This window comes from Cololabis saira, chromosome 11 (assembly GCF_033807715.1).
Source record: "Cololabis saira isolate AMF1-May2022 chromosome 11, fColSai1.1, whole genome shotgun sequence".
NCBI classification, from domain to species: Eukaryota; Metazoa; Chordata; class Actinopteri; order Beloniformes; family Belonidae; genus Cololabis; species Cololabis saira.
This window is the reverse complement of record NC_084597.1, coordinates 23,090,742-23,112,019: the sequence shown is the minus strand read 5'-3', so window position 1 is coordinate 23,112,019 and position 21,278 is coordinate 23,090,742. Positions and strand designations below refer to the sequence as shown.

Genomic DNA, 21,278 nt, shown 5'->3' with positions numbered 1-21,278 from the left:
ACAACCAACATCAGAGGTTAGCATACGCTACATCAAACTGGAATATCCAACTGTGATTGACCCAAGGTTCCATATATCTGCAGTATGGGTGACATCCCAGGGTGCGTGTCTAGTTCTTCAGTCTGCGTCAGGAAGATGGTGAAGTAATGCTGACATCATATGCTTAGGTACCTAGTATTTTAACACCTGGTTTGTGCTTGCCGCACAGGTAGCATTCAAAGTAAGTAAACCATTTGAGTGGATTTTCACCAAAATAAGAATAAATGTGATTTTATTCATTAATTCAAGTCATTGTCTAAGAAAACATCAGTTAACACTGCTTTAATCGCTAATGTGGCATTAGCTTGTAAAAATCACTGTTAATGTAACGTAACTTTAACTAACGACAGTTTCAGGTTGTTATTACTTTGGTGATTTCTTTAGACTTTGACAATGTTGTAATCCTGTGATCAAACTTCAAATTGTTCTTCTGGGTCTTGTCCAACTCCTAATGTCACGGTTTTGGGTGTTTTCAGTTTTGGTATTTAGGTTCCTCTTTTATTTTGAAATCTCATGTCTTTGTGTTTCAGTTTTGATTTCCCATCTGTGCGACTTCTGCCGTTGGAACTGGACTGGTTCTTGGTACCCAGGAAGAAAACAGGAAGTTCTGGCCAAGCTTCTGTCATCAGACTTTAGAAAACCTCAGAATCAGAAATGCCAGTTTACTTCAGGCGTAGTGGCGGCATCTCCTCGAGTTCAACCAAGACGAGGGTGGAGCCTCAAACAGCAACTTTAATGTCAGAGTGAATTTACAGAGAAGCAATACTCGAGCACATCACTGGTTTTATTCAAGCCGGGCATTTTGGACTGCTGCAAAGAACAAACCTCCCTCCTGCAACGCCTTATGTTCTGTTTGTTCAGTGCAAATGTTTTTCTTTAGTTTTTTTCATTCTTCTATGTTTCATGTAAACTGAGGAGACTCAGACAGTACGGACAGAAAGACAAAAGTAAAAGTAAATATTTCTACAGTATATCAAAAAACAGAAATACATCTCTAGAAGACCACATTCCACCCAGCAGGGCACTCCAGTTTGGACCACATCTGGGCTATGAACGGCCGTTAGAATCAACTTCAGGTGGCATTTGTCCGTCCAGCACTTTGGCCCTGGTGTACCCCTCGTAGACCACTCATGTTGACCCTCATAGCCTTTCTATTTGGGGCCAATGACCATGAAAGCATAAGAGACCCATGCAATTTGGCCTTTTCAAGCCCACATTGTTGCCCACATGGACCTGCTGGTTGGGTGCATCAGTAGGAAGCATGTCGCTAGTACGCGGCCGTTCCTTCTTCTTCTTGGTTTTGTTGATGTCGTCTATGTTTGGTCCAAAACATTTGTACAAAAACATAAAACACTGGACAGTAGGATGAAGTCCAAAGTACCAGTCGTAGCACCTCGTTCAGGGTGGACATGTTGAGGGGTCTGGTTGTTCTGTCTGTTGATGTTATGGATCTCGGTCAAGACCACAGTCACCCTGCTGTCAGCTTTCCTGACGTGTCATGTCCGTTCTGGAATGACAGTATTGCTGTAGCAATAGTAAACCTACCCTAACCCCTCCCACCAGGCCTAGATTAAATAACTTGGCCACTTACAGATGTGTAAACTACCCCCAGACAGCACCAGGTCCCAGATTACAAAGCAACATCATGAATGTCTCCAGGTTTCTATGAAATAAAGCATCACAGTCTGAATTTGACTGTCCACATCTCCAGATCCTCCTCAGTGTCATCTTCGCTGCTCTTGCGTGTTCATTGGCGTGTGTGTTCGTGCATGCGTGTGTTCGGTACGTCGTCGTTGGTAGCTCAGTTCTGGCCCTTGTAGCAGTACACTCCGTACAGCCGGTGCTTCTTGTCAGGGAACCCACTGAACCTGACGGCAGCCTCGGTGGGACTGCAGCGCCGCCGAGGCCGGGAGACCGGGTAACGAACGCTGCCGTCAGCCAGCCAGCCAGGATCGCAGCGGTCGTAGCCCAGAAGCTTCCAGGCGGTAAACATCTGGCCAACCTTGGCGATCTGAGCACCATCTTTTTGACATGCCCTTACCGCCTCATCGTAGGTTAGCTTGGAAGGGTGGATCAGGTAGTAGAAGCGACCTGCGAAGACAAAAAGAGCTGAAGCTGAAGAGAAATATTTAAAAACAAGACAACCTGGACTTCCTCCTGCTGAGCAAGTCAGTCAAGATCAAGTCGCTACATCCAGTAAACTAGACTTTCATTTCCTCCACTGACCACCAGGGTCTGGATCCAACAGCGGCTTCATCTCCATTGACCTCCATGTTAAAATGTTAAATGTAGCGTTCTCCTGGAGTTTGAGATCATAAGTGGAGTGAAGTTTTTTTGTTGTTCAACTGCTAGATCAGAATTTTTGATTGAGTGGTCATCCGAACACCTTCAAATCTGTGCAGCTGTAACCGTTAACAATTTCATGCATTGAATAATTAAAAATGAATTGAATGATATCTGACACGACTGTCACTCGTGAGCTTCAGGTTAAAACAAATATGGAAGTAATTTGGCTTCTTTTACCTTTAAAGTTGGAGGTGAAGCAGAACACATCGTAGTGATTCTTGTCCTTGTCTCTTAGCCCATAGTTACGAACGCCAGGTACCGTGTTCCTGCCTCCGCAGGGTTCTCTGGGTGTGTTTATGGGATACTGGACTGTGCCATCACTCAGCCAGCCGGCGTTGCACCAGTCCATCCCTTCTCGCCACGCCTCATACAGCTGCTCGAAGGATGCCACGATGGCATCTTGGTCTCGGCATGCCCGTTCCGCATCGTAGAAGTTCAAGTTGTAGCGACCCAAGCGGGGGAAGTAGGGGAAGACGACACCTGCACGGAGAGGGCACGAGAGCTGAAAAGGGACCATCCTCTGCCGTTTGGAATCGGTCATGTTTCGGTCGATGACTGGCAGCATGTCTGCAGGTGCGACCAGAGCTGTTCCTGTCAGCCTACTGCTAGCGCTGTGAGAATCAGGTGCTAGTGGTGTCAGAGACTGTTGTCGACTGACAGAGGAGGTACAGAACACTCTTGTTTCTGACATCCCCCCCCCCAACAAACTCTGCTCATAAAGCTAAATTTAGATCGGCTGCAGCCAATTTCAACTTAGACACGTTATGGAAACGGCGCACTTATTCCACATTCTCATTCTTTCATTGGTTTCTTCATATAACGCACCTTCAAGGTCGAGGGTCACCACTGCTGTCCCATCCTCCAGCCCATCAATTACTTCACATTTATATTTCCCATAATCCTCCAGGGTGAGGTCTGTCATAACCAGAGAAGCATCCATCGCAGAGGAGCCTTGTAGGTGAACTCGTCCGTGGAAACTGCCGTAACTCCGTTTATGATAATCCATGGCCACAAACACATCAACCTAAAAAAAGACAAATGCAGAACAATTCTACTTTAATTCCTTAAACTAGTTTCTGTGTTTTCATGTGGAAAACAAAACACGGATCAATATTTAAATGAACAGAAACCTCTTTAAGGTAGTCAAAGGTCAGTTTGGTCCATTTAATTCTCATCTTGCGGTTGGGTGCCAGAGACTGGTCTCTCTGGATCCTGCATTGTAAAGTGACGTTTCCACCTCGCCTGGCCAGCACCTTAGGCTGCTCCGCCACCACAGCTAACCGAGGACCGTTTTCTGAAAATCAGAAACATTGTTATTAGACAAGGACTGATGAGTACACAGAGGCTGTGACATCTTACATCAGCTTCTGTGAGGACAGTTGTGTACCATCACGTACCAGGGTTAGTTACAACAGTGACAAACCCTGGTTCACATCAAAGCTCAGATGGCTGCGACTGCAGAAGGATGAAGCATTCAGGAGTGGTGACAAGAACAGGCTCAAAAAGGCAAAGTACACGTTTTGCAAGGAGGTGAGAGTAGCTAAACGACTGTACTCTGAGAAACTTCAACAACAGTTCTCAGAAAACAATGCCAGCTCAGTTTGGAAGGGACTGAGACAGATAACCAGAGGTGGAAAAAGTACAAAAATTTTGTACTTAAGTAAAAGTACAAATTTTCTGCTTGAAAATTACTTAAGTAAAAGTAAAAAGTACCCATTAAGAACATTACTTAAGTAAAAGTATAAAAGTACCTCAAATTAAATATAATAAAGTACCAAAAGTACATGGTGTAAAATGTACTTAAGTACAAAAGTAAAAAGTACAAAGTACAAAATTCAAAGCACAAAATTATTTTCAAAAGGATTGCAAAGAAATGAATTCCCAACATTGTCATGCTGTCGAAAGTGGCTTTATTCCAAGAATTTGCTTACAACTCTAAATAATGGTGATATTATTCTGACCCCTTTAGCGTTTGTCTCCATTACCCCATTTTAATTTCTCCCTTTGCTCATCACTGCTGCTGTACCCCATTGGCCCCGCTGACAGGTCCACCCCCAGCCTGTAGTATGCAGTGACAACATTAAGCAACCCCAGCTGATAAAGGATGAGACTTTTGAACTCTTAAATGCCAAAACCACCTTAGAAGGGGTGGAATCAAAGAATGGTGCCCATGGACACCCCGTCCGCCCCAGGTGTCTCGTCACGGAGCCGCCGCCGGGCAATCACGGGCAATTCACGCGCCCCCTTTCCCTCCCGTCCGCCTTATGGTTTCGCGTTAAATCGACGCACACCCTACGCCGTAGGCTACGGCGTAGGGTGTGCGTCGCCGCGTACCCTACATTGTAGCTCTGCGCCGGTGTAAAGCGGGACCATAAATCAGCCCCCGCTGTGCTGTTCTCACGGCAATAGCCTACATTTTCATTTAATGTAAGACTTTAATTTGTAGCGAGTAACGACGTGTCCAATTTTAAATATAGCGGATTAAAAGTAAGTTTTTTTCCTTGAAAATGTAACGAAGTAAAAGTAGAGAAAAATGAAAGTATCAATAAAAGTACAAATTCTCAAAAATCTTACTTAAGTACAATAACGAAGTACTTGTACTTCGTTACTTTACACCACTGCAGATAACCAACTACAAACCCAGAGCCCCCCCTCCATCAACGACCGACACCTAGCCAACGACCTGAAAGTTTTACTGTCGCTTTGAAAGACAAAGGGACAGTCCTGATACCATCCCCCGGGACTGCATTCACATTCACCAGTTCCATCCCTCCAACTGCACCCCCCCCTCCCCAGCAGGGGCTGGAGCTTCTCTACCACTTCACACCCCAGGGGCCCCACCCTCATTCCCCTCACCCCCCCACACCACAGCGACACCCCTCTCTATCCTGGAGGGGGACGTTAACAAGATATTTAAAAGACCAAACCCCTGCAAAGCAGCAGGACCGGACTCTGTCTCCCCACCCACCCTGAAGCACTGTGCCGATCAGCTGTCTCCGGTGTTCACGGACATTTTCAACACCTCCCTGGAGACATGCCACGTGCCTGCCTGCTTCAAAACCTCCACCATCATACCTGTCCCCAAAAAACCAAGGACCACAGGACTTAACGACTACAGACCCGTCGCCCTGACCTCTGTGGTCATGAAGTCTTTTGAGCGCCTTGTGCTGCTACACCTCAAGAACATCACCGACCCACTACTGGATCCCCTGCAGTTCGCCTACAGAGCCAACAGGTCTGTAGACGATGCTGTAAATATGGCCCTGCACTTCATCCTCCAGCACCTGGACTCCACGGGAACCTATGCCAGGATCCTTTGTGGACTTCAGCTCTGCCTTCAATACCATCATCCCAGCTCTGCTCCAGGACAAGCTCTCCCAGCTGAACGTACATGACTCCACCTGCAGGTGGATCACAGACTTCCTGTCTGACAGGAAGCAGTGGGTGAAGCTGGGGAAACATGTTTCTGACTCCATGACCATCAGCACCAGATCCCCTGAAGGCTGCATTCTCTCTCCTCTGCTCTTCTCTCTGTACACCAACAGCTGCACCTCCAGTCATCAGTCTGTCAAGCTCCTGAAGTTTGCGGACGACACCACCCTCATTGGACTCATCTCTGATGGTGATGAGTCCGCTTACAGGTGGGAGGTGGACCAGCTGGTGACCTGGTGGGGTCGGAACAATCTAGAGCTCAACACTCTAAAGACAGTGGGGATGTTTGTGGACTATAGGAGGAACGCAGCCCCACCGGCCCCCATCACCCTGTGTGACTCCCCAGCAGACACTGTGGAGTTCTACCGCTTCCTGGGGACCATCATATCCCAAGACCTCAAGTGGGAGCTGAACATCACCTCCCTCACCAAAAAAGCACAGCAGAGGATGTACTTCCTGCGGCAGCTGAAGAAGTTCAACCTGCCAAGGAAAATGATGGTGCAGTTCTACACGGCCATCATTGAGTCCATCCTCACCTCCTCCATCACCACCTAGTACGCTGCTGCCACTGTAAAGGACAGGAGCAGGCTGCAGCGTATCATCAGCTCTGCAAAGAAGGTGACTGGCTGCAATCTTCCATCTCTCCATGACCTGCACGCATCCAGGACCCTGAAGCGTGCAGGAAAGATTGCCGCAGACCCCTCCCACCCCGGACTTCCCTCTGGCAGGAGGCTGTGGTCCATCAGGACCAAAACCTCACGCCACAAAAACAGTTTTTTCCCGAATGCAGCTGTCCTCATCAACGAGGCCCCGGACCCCCCTCTCAACCGTCTACCACTGACTGTCCCCCCACCCCACTCTACGTTACATTAACGTAAAGACTCCAATCCTGACCGTATGCTTTACATTAACGCACATCCTAGGTCAACTTTGCGCAGACTCATATCCGGCACTTTAAAACCTCATGTTGTACATAGTTTTGTTGTGTTCATCATGTCTTCATGTTGTTCATGTCTCATGTTGTACATTTTCTCTTTTCATTATATATTTGCTCTTTGTATTGCACCAATCACCACAACAAATTCCTTGTGTGTGTTTAAAAAACTTGGCATTAAACTAATTTCTGATTCTGATTCTGATTCTGATTTGGTCAGGGTTTAGTCAGGGTGTGGTCAGGGTTTGGTTTAGTCAGAGTTTAGACAGTGTTCGGTCAAGGTTTGGTCAAGTTTCCGTCTGGATTTGGTCAGGGTCCGGTCAGGGTTTGGTCCTGGTTTGGTCAGGGCTCGGTTTGAGTTTGGTCAGGGTTTGCTCAGGGCTTGCTCAGTGTTTGGTCAGGGTTCGGTAAGAGTTTGGTCAGGGTTTGGTTAAGGTTCGGTCAGGGTTTGGTCAGGGTTTGGTAAGGGTTTAGTTAGAGTTTGGTAAGGGTTCGGCAAGGGTTTGGGAAGGGTTTGTTCAAGGTTTTTGTCAATGTTTCGTCAGTGTTTAGTGAGGGTTTGGTCAGGGTTTGTTCAGTGATTTGGTCAGGGTTCAGTCAAGGGTTCAGTCAGAATTTTTGTGAGAGTTTAGTTAATGTTTTGTCAGTATTTAGTCAGGGTTTTGGATTAGTCAGGGTTTGGTCAAAGTTTGGTCAGGGTCCCATCTGGGTTTGGTCATGGTTCAGTTAGAGTTTGGTAGGGGTTTGGTCAGTGTTTGGTTAAAGTTTGATCAGAATTCGGTCAGGATTTGGTCAGTGTTCGGACAGGGTTTGGTCAAGGTTCGGTTAGAGTTTGGTCAAGATTTATTCATTGTTTGGTCAGAGTTTAGTCAAGGTTAGTTTAGGGTTCAGTCAGAGTTTGATCAGGGTTTGGTCTGTGTTTAGTCAGGGTGTGGTCAGGGTTTGGTCAGGGATTGGTCAGTGTTTGGTCAGGGTTCGTTAAGAGTTTGATCAGGGTTATGTCAAGGTTCCGTCCGGGCTGACCGATCACTCAGCTAGAAGCCGCTAACTAATTTTTCTCACTTCAGTCAGATGTCACGTTTTCATTACCTCGAGATTTGCACAAAACATAAAATTTGCACAAAGTATCGAAAAAGAAAATTGTTAAGGAAACAGCACTAATTCCTAAAACCTGTCGACTAAACCTTTTTACGCTTCCGGAGGTTTTTCTGGCAATTGGATATCCAGTTTATCACAAAATTGTCGTGGAAACGCTTTGTTCTCATTTCAAAGTCTATAGTTTCCAACTGTTTTTGGCCTCATTAATACGAAGCAGTTGTACTATAACACTACTTAACCATCATCACTGGGTTACATCAGGAAGTTACCTCTGAATAGTCATGAATGATCATCCGCTGCTTCATCTTCTGGCAGTTTCTCAACAGCTGTAGCAACAATCACGATAAATTATCAAAGACTAAAGATGTTTTAGTCCATCTTATTCACTGCTGAGATTTTGTCTTTGTTTTGAAGAGACTTCTCGTAGGACAAGAGACGGAGATTTACGACATTTCTGCTTATTTCAAGAACAGGTGACAGGAAGCAGCAATGACAGGAAGCAGCGACCCCCGCAGCGCTGCCTTCAGCGAACAAGTCATGGAAACTAGGCTACAGTTAGTCCGTTAGTTGGCTGTGATTTAGTGACTTTACGTACAAATGTGAATGCTTTCTTTTATTTAGCCATTGAAAGGACCAGGAACTCGGCTGTAGACCAGTCTTCGAGAGAAACATCAGATGAACCGGTCTGAAATCCTGCAGTGGGAACTAAAGCAACCTTGAAGCAACTCCCCCAGAACCATGAGAGAAGACAAAGTCAGACAAGAAACTTACATTTGTGCTTCTAAAAGTGGATCTACAAGCTGCTGAATTGTGGGGGTACTTGGGATTGCCCATTTCATTGATTTATTGTTTTTACTTTTGGCTTAATGTTCAGGATGATGGTAAAAAACAAGAATTCAGGATCAATGGAGGGGGCACCAGCAGTTGGTCCTGGCTATCTCGATGCACTAATCTCCCCCAGCAGCAACGTTATCTTTACGCCACAGTAGCAGGGTGTCACTAACAAAACGCAGGAACATACGCCACAAAAGCACAGATCCCAACACACACTCACCTGTGACATAGATGGTTCTGGAGTTCACCAGTTCCGGGTCCAGGACGTCCAGGTCTGCAACGCTCAGTGAGACCAGAGCGCAGATCAACACAGGAATCATGTTCAGTCACCACACTGGGGAAGGGGGGGTGATGATTGCTGCAGAGACACGGAGGCAGGGAGGGGTTACAGCAGCGCTCAGGAAAGTTGCAGCAGCAGAGATGCTGCTCTGTGGTCTGATAGGGGGGGGTGTCTGCAGTGCAGGCTCTCCCCCTGACTTATACATAATCACACCTGGACTCGAGCACATGTACCTGCAAACACACGAAACCTCGGTGGATTGTTGACTCAGCACACGGGAGCAACCGGACGTCCCATCAGAGGACCCCCCTCCCCTTTCCCCAGAGCCAGAGACAAATGGCGGTCCGGAGTCGAGCAGAGGGAAGAGGCAGCATGTCCTGATCGTGCCTGCAGTCCTCCACCAACACCTCCTCCCACTCCAGCAGAGATAAAAATAACCTGGACCTGGATCCAGACCTGGATCTGACTGACAGACAATAATGCCAGCAAGCAGAGCGCATCCACTTCCAAGGTCAGACTTCCCCACATCTGTGTGCACACTATGCAAAACGAAAAAGGAGCATCGATCAGGAGCACCGATCGGTGAACGATCAGGTGCACCGATCAGGAGCACCGGTTGGTGAACGATCAGTACCGGGTTGTGATTGGTTGATTGATTTTATTTAAATGCAGCAGTGCATATTAATGATCGAACAGTATTGTCGTAAACATACCGGTTTTAGCAACGATGCAGGAAAACATCTAAAACATGCAGGACAGTAGATCTTGAAGACCAGTAACGAAGACCACTACAGAAACTGCAGGTCTGGATCCAGAACCTGGTGGTCAGTAGAGGAACCGCAGGCCCAGATTCGGACCCTGGTGATCGGTAGAGGAACCGTGGGTCCCCAGACCCAGCGTTTCTTGTTTCTACGTTTGCTTCATCCAGGAAGTTAGAACATTGATGTTTGGTTTCTACACAGCGTTTCACCATTTTAGTTTAATAACACTAATACTATATTAAATGGTCTTTTGAAAGTAGAAGTAGAGAATGAACGGGTGGATCCAGGCTTGTCAATCACACATGTTACACCCCCACCTGACCACATGACTTTGACGTTGATGGACGTGTCAATAAAGTTCTGTCAGCATTGATGTGTGTTAAATTGTTTATTTTGGACTCCACATGAGCAAGAGGAAAAGCTCAGGACCTGGATGCAGTCCAGCTGGTTTCCAGTTTATTCTAACTTTATTCATTAACTGCCAATTTTGGAAATTAAACGTTTCACAGATCATATAAGTGAGCTCTGCAGTTTTCCTGCATGATCATTACGTGAATGAACATAACTGTACTGTACTGTACTGTAGTGGTGTGTGTGTGGGGAGATCACTCTGATTGATCATTTCCACCCCCATACCTTTATGCTTCATTCACTCCTTAAACTGCTGATGCACCGACCCCCACCCCGTTCCTGCAGTCAGCAGAATAACTGCAGCACACGCACATCAGTTGTTATTCAACCACTGAAAACAGTCATTACTAGGGGGTGAAGACAGGTGAGGACGTTCAGATGAGGGTGGGAGGAGGAGAGACTAGGAGATTCTGACTGCAGCAGAAATGTTTATTAGCACTGTTAGCAACAAAACTGAGCAGCTTTTCAGTTCCGATATGAGGAGGATGCATACGAGCCAGCAGCTAATGAGCTGGACAAGCTACCAGTTAAATAGCTGGATGAGCTAGTGGTTAACAAGCTAGCAGTTAAAGAGCTAAAAGAGCTAGCAGTTAACAAGATAGCAGTTAACGAGCTGGATGAGCTAGAAGTTAACGAGTTAGCAACGTATGAACCACTTTCACCCCACTACCAGACCAACACTGACCCTGACCCAGAGCCAGTCTGTTAGTAAAATCAAACACAACAAAACATATTCTCCTTAAAATATGAATGACGTTCTTTATTCACAACTAAGAAGTTAATACAGCACTAAGTAGTTAAAATGATGATAGTTAGCCATTAGCGCCACAGACTCTAATGGTCAGTAGAGGAGCTGCAGGTCTGGATCAGGTTAGTCCTTGTTGTGAGTAAAGCAGCAGGATTTGCAGCCTGATTAATCACGTGGGTTAGGGTTGTTCAGGTCTGGTTGTAAAGATGAAACTATTCCTGCTGTGGTTTTTATCTCCTTCAAGGACTCAGATGTAATGTGTTTTGTATAGAGGGTGTGTGTGTGTGTGTGTGTGTGTGTGTGTGTGTGTGTGTGTGTGTGTGTGTGTGTGTGTGTGTGTGTGTGTGTGTGTGTGTGTGTGTGTGTGTGTGTGTGTGTGTGTGTGTGGCCAGCTGTGCTCGTTAGCTCATCAGCTATTTGTCCTCAGACAGCATCATGTCGGTGTGATGACGTGTGTTAGATGTTGTGTGTGTTCAGATGTTTATATCTGAAGAGTCGTTGACAGAAAGCAGTCTGAACGTCCTCACGATGTTTTACCCTTTAATCTTCCACCACTAGAAAGAAGTAGAAGTAGAAGGTTGTAAAAAAGAAACAAGTGATTTTCACCCCCCAACGACTTTAAAAAGATTAATTCACACAACATAATAAAAGCAAGAAAATGTGGGGATGTTTTCTCCTAATGTTGAACCCATGATGGTGTGGACCTGGACACTTGTCAAACAGTCGTCAAACAGTCGTCACACAGCGATGGTGCAACGATGGCGCTATATTCTCATTCCAGCTCCCAGTAAGGAGCAAAATTCACTTTTAAATACATTTCAGTATTCCACAATCTAAAGATGGCTCATTTTCTCTAATTTGTGAGCACCAGTCAACAAATGGCCTTAATGTCTCCGACTCAGTGAGAAATAAAAGACAATTCACGTCACGTTTTGACCTGGTAGCAGCAGGGTTCATAACATCCTGTCCACCTGCTGTCTGCCTGGCTGATGCCTGGATGACACCTGGGTGACACCTGGCTGGCACCTGGTTTACGTCTTGAGGGCACCTGGGTGACACCTAGCAGATGCCTAGATCACACCTGGAGAACACGGGCTGATACCTGGCTGATACCTGGGAGGACACCTGGATGGCAACAGGGTGACACCTGGCTGACATCTGAATGACACCCGGATGATGCCTAGATGACACCTGGCTGACGACTGGCTGATGCATGGATGACATTTGGGTGACACCTGGCTTACATCTGGATGGCACCTGGGTGACACCTGGCTGGCACCTGGTTTAAGCCTGGGTGGCACCTGGCTGACACCTGTATGACACCTGGCTGATGCCAGGAGGACACACGGCTGACGCCTGGCTGATATCTGGGTGACACCTGGCCGACACCTGGATGATGCCTGGCTGATAGCTGGATGAGACGTGGATGACACCTGGGTGACACCTGGCTGATGCCAGCACCGGTTGCACCGGTTCGTCTCCAAAATTAAATGTTCAAGACAGGGACACTGCCAAGAGTCCCTGGAGGGTCAAACTAAACATCCAGCTCAAAATATTAACTCTGTAAATGAACTTTCACAAATTCAGTACTTTGAACACAGAGAAAAGAAAGTATTTGTAAAATGGTTTGCGAAGTTAGGAAAGACGCAGAAGAGTTTAGTTTGATTACAGATAATCAAACTAAACAAACTAAATTTTTTTTTTTTTTTTTGTATTTTATTGTTTGTTCAAGATGAATAAAGATCAAAGCAGAAACCTCTCAGTTGACGGGATTAAATGTAGAAGAAATGATTGCAGTTTCACACTTCGGGTTAAATTCCCCAAATCTGCTATAAATGTGATAATTTATATATAAAATGAATGAATATACAAACAAACATGACAGGGCCTGATTTCACTCACAAGCTTCTGCAGTCATGTCTGATGCAATGGAATCTAGAGAAAACCCTTAAAAAGTTGGCAAACAGAGACTTGAGTTGACCATGTTTGTCTTCGTGCGGCGACTTGGGCTCATCCGACTCTGAGTCTCTGAGCTAAACTGTTGAGTTCAGTAGTTTTGGTGCAAGTTATCTGAGCCAGGTGGGATTTTTCTAATTTAAGTATCATCGAACCAGCATCAGCCGATTGTGTACGATTTCAGGATGTTTTTTTCTTTGAGAACAAACACACGTACACACACACGCACGCACGCACGCACGCACGCACGCACGCACGCACGCACGCACGCACGCACGCACGCACGCACGCACGCACGCACGCACGCACGCACGCACACTCACACAAGGTGGAGTTACTAACTTTAGCACATGACTGTGAAGCTCTGTGAGTTGAGTTTGAACATGTGTCTTCTGTCATGAAACAAAGATCTAACTGAGCGTTGGGACGTCAGAAAAATGAGGCGTCAAAACAGCATTTTGGGGGTTTAAAGAAGTGGAACTAAAAGCTATTTAAAAAGCACTAATAAGTGTTTTGTCTCCTGACAGGACTTTTCCACAGCTGGCTGCGCTCCTTTCAGCATCTCTGTAGCAGGGATGGGGTCCCGGGGCTGGGTGGGGTCCCTGGGCTGGATGGGGTCCCGGCACTGGGTGGGGTCCCACCACAAGCATAAGCAGGGGTATTTATAAACCCTTCCACTGGCTTCCTGCACAACAGATTCATTTTCCTCGAAGGTTGGAGGGGTGGGTTGAAAGAGGTCCACAGCAATTTTTATAAACTGTCACACTTACACGACAAAGAGGTCTCAGTGTGGAGAGAAGTAGGCAGTGCCAGCAGGTTTGATGACCTCAGACGCAGCGTTCAGGTGCAAACACTCATTTTCACCCAGCTGTTCTTTTAAATGTTACTGCAAGTGCTCAACAGTCAAACACTTTTACGAAACGAAACGTCTGAAACGAGAAATCGGGTTCATCCACCAATGTTGGCATTTCTGGACTGTTGACCTGGTCTACCACCAGTCTGCGCCGAGAGGCTACGTCGGATAGACCTGTGGTTGCTCCACCAACCACCAGGGTCCAGAACCAGATTTACAGTTCACATATACGTTAATGTATAATAAGCGGTGTGGACTTTTGATTGGCAGCCAGCTGAACTAATGGCGGCTTGTTCACAGCTCGGAGGTCAACACGGTAGCTGTCACTCATGTCTTGTTTTACCAAGAGACCACTGTGACAGTGGGGTGGGGGGGGGTCCTGACACAGTTTACTGCCCAACTACAGCGGGTCTTATCCTGCTAGTTAGCACTGGTTGACACAAGGTGGGCGTGTCCCAGCTGGTTTCCAGGCCTGTTTGTCCCGCCCATTTACGACATGTCTTTGTGCAGTACTCTTCTGAGACCTGTGAGTGGCATCATACGGAGCGTGTACGGGCCTGTGGGCTCGATCTCTGATGTTTTCGAAATTGGTTCCTGTTTTTACTTGGTAAAGAACACAAGCGACACATCTGTGGAGCTGTGAACGTCCACCCCAGCCCGTCTGAAGGGACCTCACAAACCGAATGCGAGTCAGCAGTCAGACTATTTCGGTCCTTTTTCCTGTCAGCAGCGAACATTCGTCAACTCCACAGAAAGTTTCATTCATGGAGCAAATGAGGAGCCAGCAGTCCATTTCAGAGGTGTTTCCTGACCTCACTCTGCCTCTGCAGAAAATAACACCCCCTTTTCATTGGTGGGGTGGGGGTGTGGGGGGGTTACTATTGCCACTGCAGGCCTCCGGGGTGATGGGTGGGGGTCAGGGTGGAGCCGGCGAGTCTACGCCAGCAAACAGAGTCGGCTTGTTGGGCTCAGAGTCGTCCACGCCCCTAAATCCCTCCGCCTGTTTCTGCGTGGCGGTCGACCACAGCTATGACGAGTCTCCGACATGCCGTCCTCTGCAGCGGCAAGTGCCGCCAGCCCCGTCCCTGGAGCAGTGTGGGGGACATGAACGCCCCAGGGACAACAAGCAGCTCATCTGCTCCTGACCAGGTCCGACTCGGGGGTCCTGCTCTAAAAGAATGGGTTTAATTCAAGATGAGTTCAGCTCGACCATGATGAGATGTGTTTTCATAAATAAAGGAAACAGGTTCAGGATATGAATTAAGAGCAAAGAGTTCCTCCACCGGGTCTCAACAGACGAATCAAAAAAACCCTAACCCTAACTTCAGGTGTCATCCAATCAGAATCAAGACCCGCCTTACACTTATGGAAACAAGTGAAGTTGTGAACCGCAGGTCCGGACCCACTTGGTCAGCGGAGGAACCGCAGGTCTGGATCCGAACCCTCGTGGTCAACGGATGAACTGCAGGTCCAGTTCTGGAGAACTGCAGGTCCGGGTCTGGACCCTTGTGGCCAGTTGAGGAACCGCAGTAGAGCTGGAGGTTTCCCCGGTGGGGTCATCGTGAGCGTCATCAGTCTTGATGAACTTTTTTAACATCACCCCAAAGTTTCCTGGAGAAAGTACAACCCCCACACATGAAACAATGCTCTTTACTTCTCTGGTGCTTCCTGCAGGGGTTCCTGCCGTCACAGAGATGTTCCTTCGGTGATAACAGAACATCCACAGATGGACAAGGACACAGGCTCCAGACAGGCTCAGACGATGCAGCTGAACCCCCACCCCCCACCAGAGGGGGTCTGCAGGAGATATGCTGATAACAACCTGAACAACTGCAGCCTTTCTTCTGCTTCAGTTTCAGACCCATGAAAGTTCAGACTCCACCAGCCTCAGTAACTGGCAGCTTACATTCAAATACATTGGTTCATAACAACTCTTTTTGGTCATTATTTCATGTAAAGTATTTCTTTTTATATTCATGCACATTTTAGTGGAAGAAAGTCTTTATGGTTGTTATAATGTTAGTCGTTATTGATGTATAAATAATAGATTAAGGAAAACAAAGATTGTTTAGCGTCACACACAAAAAAAAAAGAAAATACGAATGAATGAGGTGTTTAATCCAGAAATTACAGTTACAAAACTAAACTGAGCCCCTCTGGCATTTTAGGCTCCTTAAAATGTATTTTCTTTTTTAAGAAGCACCTGAAGCGGATTGTTTATAATTCTCAAGTATTTTCTGATAATTACCAATAAAATCCATCATCGGATTCCAGAAAAAAACACTGGAAAAGCTTGATGAATGTCACCAGGATGACACGCACGAGTCTGTCAATAAAAACACGAGGACGGTCAATAAGCGTCGGAAATGAAGCCGCTCACCTGCTGTAGATGGAAGTCCAAACTCTCCAGAACCAGCCAAGAACTGAAGCTGCCGCGGCTGCGCGCCTCAAGGTGGATGAGGAGGCGGCGCGCGTCCCCGTCAGCTCCAATTCAAGCTCCTCCCGCAGGATGCGACGGGGACGCCCCCAGGCGCGTGAGAGGAGGCTGCAAGGAGGAAAGCCACATCCACGACAGTGACGTCACTGCCGTGGCTCCAGGTTGATGGGTCACGTGACACTCCCGTCTCCAACGTTAAGAAAACTGGCGGAATGTGTGGAGTAGAAGTTCAAACTCCACTTGAGCTGGATCAATAAATGAATGTGTTGATAAAATGTGATGAATGTAGAAGTCTTTGGACAATAAAGCTTAAAAAAGACTCGGAAGGTTTAACATTATAGACCTGCAAATGTCCCAATTTCCAAAACGTATCTATTTTTCTTAATTTAAATGTGCAGATTTACAAAACACAAAAACTCAAGAAATTTTGATTTAAAAAAAATCCTTTAAAACTCCAACAATGGGGGCACGGTGGTGCAGCAAGTAGTGCAGCCGTCTCACAGCAGGAAGGTCCTGGGTTCAATTTCCGCCGGGGACGCTGTGGGCGCTGAATGCGCTGAATGCGCTGAATGCGTGTTAAGTTCCCCCATGACTTCAGCAGGGTTGGCGAAAGGGCCTTTCTGTGTGGAGTTTGCATGTTCTCCCCATGTTCCCTTGGGTAGCTAATGTGAGCTACCCTCACAAAAACATGCAGCAGTCCATGCATGCCCCCTCTGGCCAGCCTGGGCAGCAGATGGGGTGGGAGGATCTGGCCGGAATAACGTGGTCCTTCCACGCGCTACGTCCGGCCAGAGAAGCCCCACCCTGGATAAGGAGGAGACCTGAACCCAGTGCGGGACCCTCCCTGGGTTGGTAGATGGGAAAATCGGGATAAGAATATTGAGAGAAAAAAAAAACTCCAACAATTAGTCAAAATTTCAGTTTTTCACAGTATTTATTGCCGCTGAGATTGCAGTGTCTCCTGGTAGCTGCAGGAAGAAATACAGCTGTAGAAAGAAACGTCTGCTGTGGCGCTTTTTTAGCATTTGAACCTTGAAGGAACTAACGAAGGAGCAAAACGAAGGAGCAAACAATATAAATGCCATAATTAGTATAAAAATAACGGAGGACAGAAAACCAAAACAAACTGTTGAAACATCTTTGACGGGAAGACACCTCCACCCACCGGGTGGCAGCGTTGCTCCATTTCCACAGTAAGCTTTGTGTCGTACAACGATATACGCCGCACTGATGTTTTCACCCAGAACAAGGCGGCACAAACTACCAGAATGTGTACCTGGTGGGTGGAGCCTGAAACCACTGAGCTGACCAATCTGACCAGAGCAGATGGAAACTCCTGGGAGGAGCTTCTGACAGGTAAGACATGTAAGCATGATGTTCTATGCAAGTGTTGCGAGTGTTAGATATAGCACAGTATGTACTACTCATACAGCGTAGTACTGCAGTGTACTACATACTGGTACACTGTCACTGCTGCGACGTACAGCATGAAAGTGATGCGTTAGCCTTCGCGTTTCGGTTCAGAGACTTCTGTCGGACACGAGCGAAGGGGACCCATGAGCCTCTTTACAGATGCAGTTACAAGGAAAGTTTCCACGGAGGTTAATTATTTTCCTTTTCTTGGAGCTTCATCATTCTGAAGTGAAATTGCTGCTGTTTTTGGGAATGTTTCCTGTCACGTGACCCAGTGTGTCTCTAGAAGTCTCTGGTCTACAGAGGAGTTCATGGTTCACTCAGGGAGTGACAGGTGTCCAGGTCCAGACCATCATCCCTCCACCACTGTACTTGACAGCAGGTCCGAGGTGGTTCTGCTGGTTTCCTCCAAACATGGTTTTGGACATGAAGACCAAACATGTCCATGTTGGTCTCATCTGATCTTGTGGTGCCAGGACGTCTTCTCTTGGGAAGTCTTTTATGTCTTTGATGTTTCCCACTCACAAACAATCCTCCCGCACTGCGAAATGACAGTTGCTTCTCTAAGACGATTACTGATGTTCGTTCCTCTTGGCATTGTGTTAACCCACACCTGAATGTTTTTCCAGAGGTCTGCAGCTGCTGATGACGATCAATGACGATGATCAATTAATTGATGGCATGATTGGCAGCACCTGCCTGAATCCGTCGAACCGTAGGGAAGCAGTGGGCAGCAGTGAACTGGACCTTGGCCGGTCCAGGTCCAGGTGAAGTGGACTTGGGACTGGCCATGGGCGGCTTTTGTTCTATTTGGTCCTGGTTCCTGCCGTCAGAAGGATCCCACATCAACTGTCGCCCCAGGACTCGGCTAAACGGGATGTGGCCCTGCTGTTTCCGTCTGTGTTTCATTTAAAGGAAGACAGTTGCTGGGTGTCTTACAGACAAGCCACATGCTGCAGGGACGCCTCCTCGCGACCTCGTCCCACAATCAGGGACTCTTCCTGGTACTGGCTCCATCCTTCCTTCTGTCTCCATCTGTTTATCTCAGGTTAAAAGCTTCTCCAGCCTATTATTTACAGCCTGGATTACCGCTGTCCGAGCACCCTTTTTATTTTTCTGTGTTTAAAGCAGAACATCTGCTGCTTCGGGGGAACAAGACCTTCTTACAGAAACAGACCATTAAACACTGAGTGGCCGGAGACATCTGAAACCCTCACAAACGTCCCCCGGACCCTCTTCGCTCCAGCTCGTTCAAAGAAGCATCCGAGCCACAATGTTGCGTGACAGATGTGATGGATGAAGTTCGTTAAGTGTTGCTCCAGAGGCTCCGTCAGAATTGTGTAAGTGATTTGTCGCAGCAGCCGGCGTTAATTACGCCAAATACACAATGATGACATTTCTCACTAGACCACATTCTCTCAGAGAGGAGCAGCCTGGCGTAAACAAGACCTTCAGAAAGAAAACTGTGGTGAAGTCCTCCCGGGTGTCTCGGGGCGTTGTGTTTACTCGTAGTCCCGGGAGTTACAGGGCTGGCTCCAGGTTCCTGGGGGCCCTGGGCCACATTCTGCCTAAGGGCACCGTGTGATGGCAGAGTTGAGCTCCTTCAGTCCTGGTGATGGACGCGTGTCCATCTGCTACGTAACCTGAGGAAGCTAGCTTACTGAACAGAGGATACCATGACAGGTGCTATCGATGGACACCAGGACCTGGAGCACGAACCAGTTCTGGTCCTCTGAAACATCTGTCTCCACTGAAGTTCTGTTCCATTCAGGTTCTGCATCTGGAGGAGTTGGTGAGCGAGTTCCCCGTTAGCGGTTAGCACAAGCTCTCTCAGCTAACCTTCGTACTCACTCAGATACTTCCAGACCCACACGGTCTGTCCGTCAAATTAACACAACTTATTGTTCTGTTGGGTTTGTTTTTTTGTAGTTTTTTTTAAAGGTATTGTGACATCATTTTTAACATGCTTTTAACACTATTAAAAGTCTTGGCCAACATCCCTCAAATGTGTCTAAAAGAGTGTAACAAGAAAAACTTCACTCTAGTACTCCATTCCTGGCTTTTTATGACAGTGTTTTTTTGCGCCGTGAAAAACGCTTCCTTTTCCCCCTTTCCTGTCAATCATTGCCCCGCTCCTCCTCCAACCAACTGCTACAAACTTCTGCCAGCGTCTCCAAACACACGCGCGCACACCGAACCACAAACACCGACACACACAGCCCAGACAGGGCGACTACAGCCCGGGGATGAAGTCCAACCGGGACCAGAGGACCGGGACCGCAGCTCCCCGCGAGCAGTACGCTCACAGCGGCGTCGGAGAGTTAAGCCGGGAGCGACAGGCGAAGCATGCACGGAAAAGCAGCAGGGCGAAGCAGACAGTCCACAGCAAACAATCATAAAAATAAAGGCATGCAAGCAGCAGTGTCCCCTTATCTTAAGTCCAGTCAGTGGCCGCGGGTCTTCTTAGCAGTTTTCCTCCGGTGATTAGAACAAAAGAGGCTCTAAACAGCTCCGTGTTAAGCCTGATTTATGGTTCCGCGTTAAATCGACGCAGAGCCTACGCCGTAGGGTTCAGCGTACGGTGCGTGTCGCCGCGTAACCCTACGGCGTAGGCTCTGCGTCGGTGTAACGCGGAAGCATAAATCAGCCTTTATGGTGCGCTGGAGAGGAGAGGAGGCAGGGAGCTGGGTGGAGGGGGCGGTGATTTAGCGGGCCCTGACGTCACGGCCCGCCACCAAACCAGGTGCGCCGTTTTTGCACAGTCATGCGGAAAATCCCAGAAAGCACACAATACACTGAATGTTAAAAGTTCGTTGTTTTTTGGGTGTAATTGATGTCAAGACACCCAACAAAACACAAAAAATCAAGAAAAATTTGACAGCCGTCAGCCATCAGATGACCACACCCACATACATATAAATGTATTACTTTATATAATTTTACCCGATGAGCAACGTAAAAATTCCCCATACAGTTTTCATGGATACCAAAGCTGTTCTTTTGTACTAGATCACACATTTTTTTATTTCTGCTGTAAATTTGAACATTTTAACCTGCAGGTCCGGATCCGGACCCTAGTGGTTAGTAGAGGAACTGCAGGTCTGTATCCGGACCCTAGTAGTCGGTGGAGGAATCACAGGTCTGGACCCAGACCCTAGTGGTTGTTGGAGGACCCGCAGGTCATTTTCCTGTCAAACAGTAAGAACCTGTGGACAGAAACAGAAATTCTGTAAGTCTTTCCTCCCTAAAGTGTCAAAGGTTGGATCTGATACACAACAAATCGATCCTGCTCTAATTCAAAGTTTGAATTACAAACTCCTCCCTGAGCAGCAAAATCAACAACACGTTATCCCAGTCTCCCAGTATTACACGCATGAATATCAAGGTACACGTCTGTAAATGAAAGAAAGACGTAGATATCTGGATGTGTGTGTTTTTTCAGATTCAGGATTCAACAGCCACAGAGCCATCGTCGTTTCTACCGCCGCTCTGAAACCATCAACCGCTTTGTTACGGTCGGCCAGGTTCCAGGAAGGTTAAGGTCATAAAAAGTGGAAAAGGTCAGTGACCAGCCTGACAGCTGTAACAAGTCCAGAGTCAGAGTCTGGCCGTTAACTTGATGAGCAGAAATGTAACAGAGCAGATGAGGGGGAGCCAATGAAGCCAATGAAGCCCAGTCACCTTTATTCTTCTATGCCATGTACAGGACTGTCTCCGAAAATTAGAATATTGTGTA

The 21,278-nt window shown here is 47.2% G+C and overlaps 1 protein-coding gene across 1 annotated transcript; it reads right to left on the bottom strand.

Annotated features, from left to right (window-relative positions):
- Positions 1 to 804: 804 nt before the first annotated feature.
- Positions 805 to 16,149, bottom strand: LOC133455165 (hyaluronan and proteoglycan link protein 1-like). Its single transcript, XM_061734069.1, has 6 exons — positions 16,073 to 16,149; positions 8,904 to 9,041; positions 3,516 to 3,679; positions 3,211 to 3,409; positions 2,563 to 2,865; positions 805 to 2,130 (listed from the first exon to the last, which is right to left on the bottom strand). Exons 2-6 carry the CDS (start codon positions 9,001 to 9,003, stop codon positions 1,841 to 1,843), a joined length of 1,056 nt encoding a protein of 351 aa, XP_061590053.1. The 5' UTR covers positions 9,004 to 9,041; positions 16,073 to 16,149; the 3' UTR covers positions 805 to 1,840.
- Between the last annotated feature and the right edge of the window lie 5,129 nt (positions 16,150 to 21,278).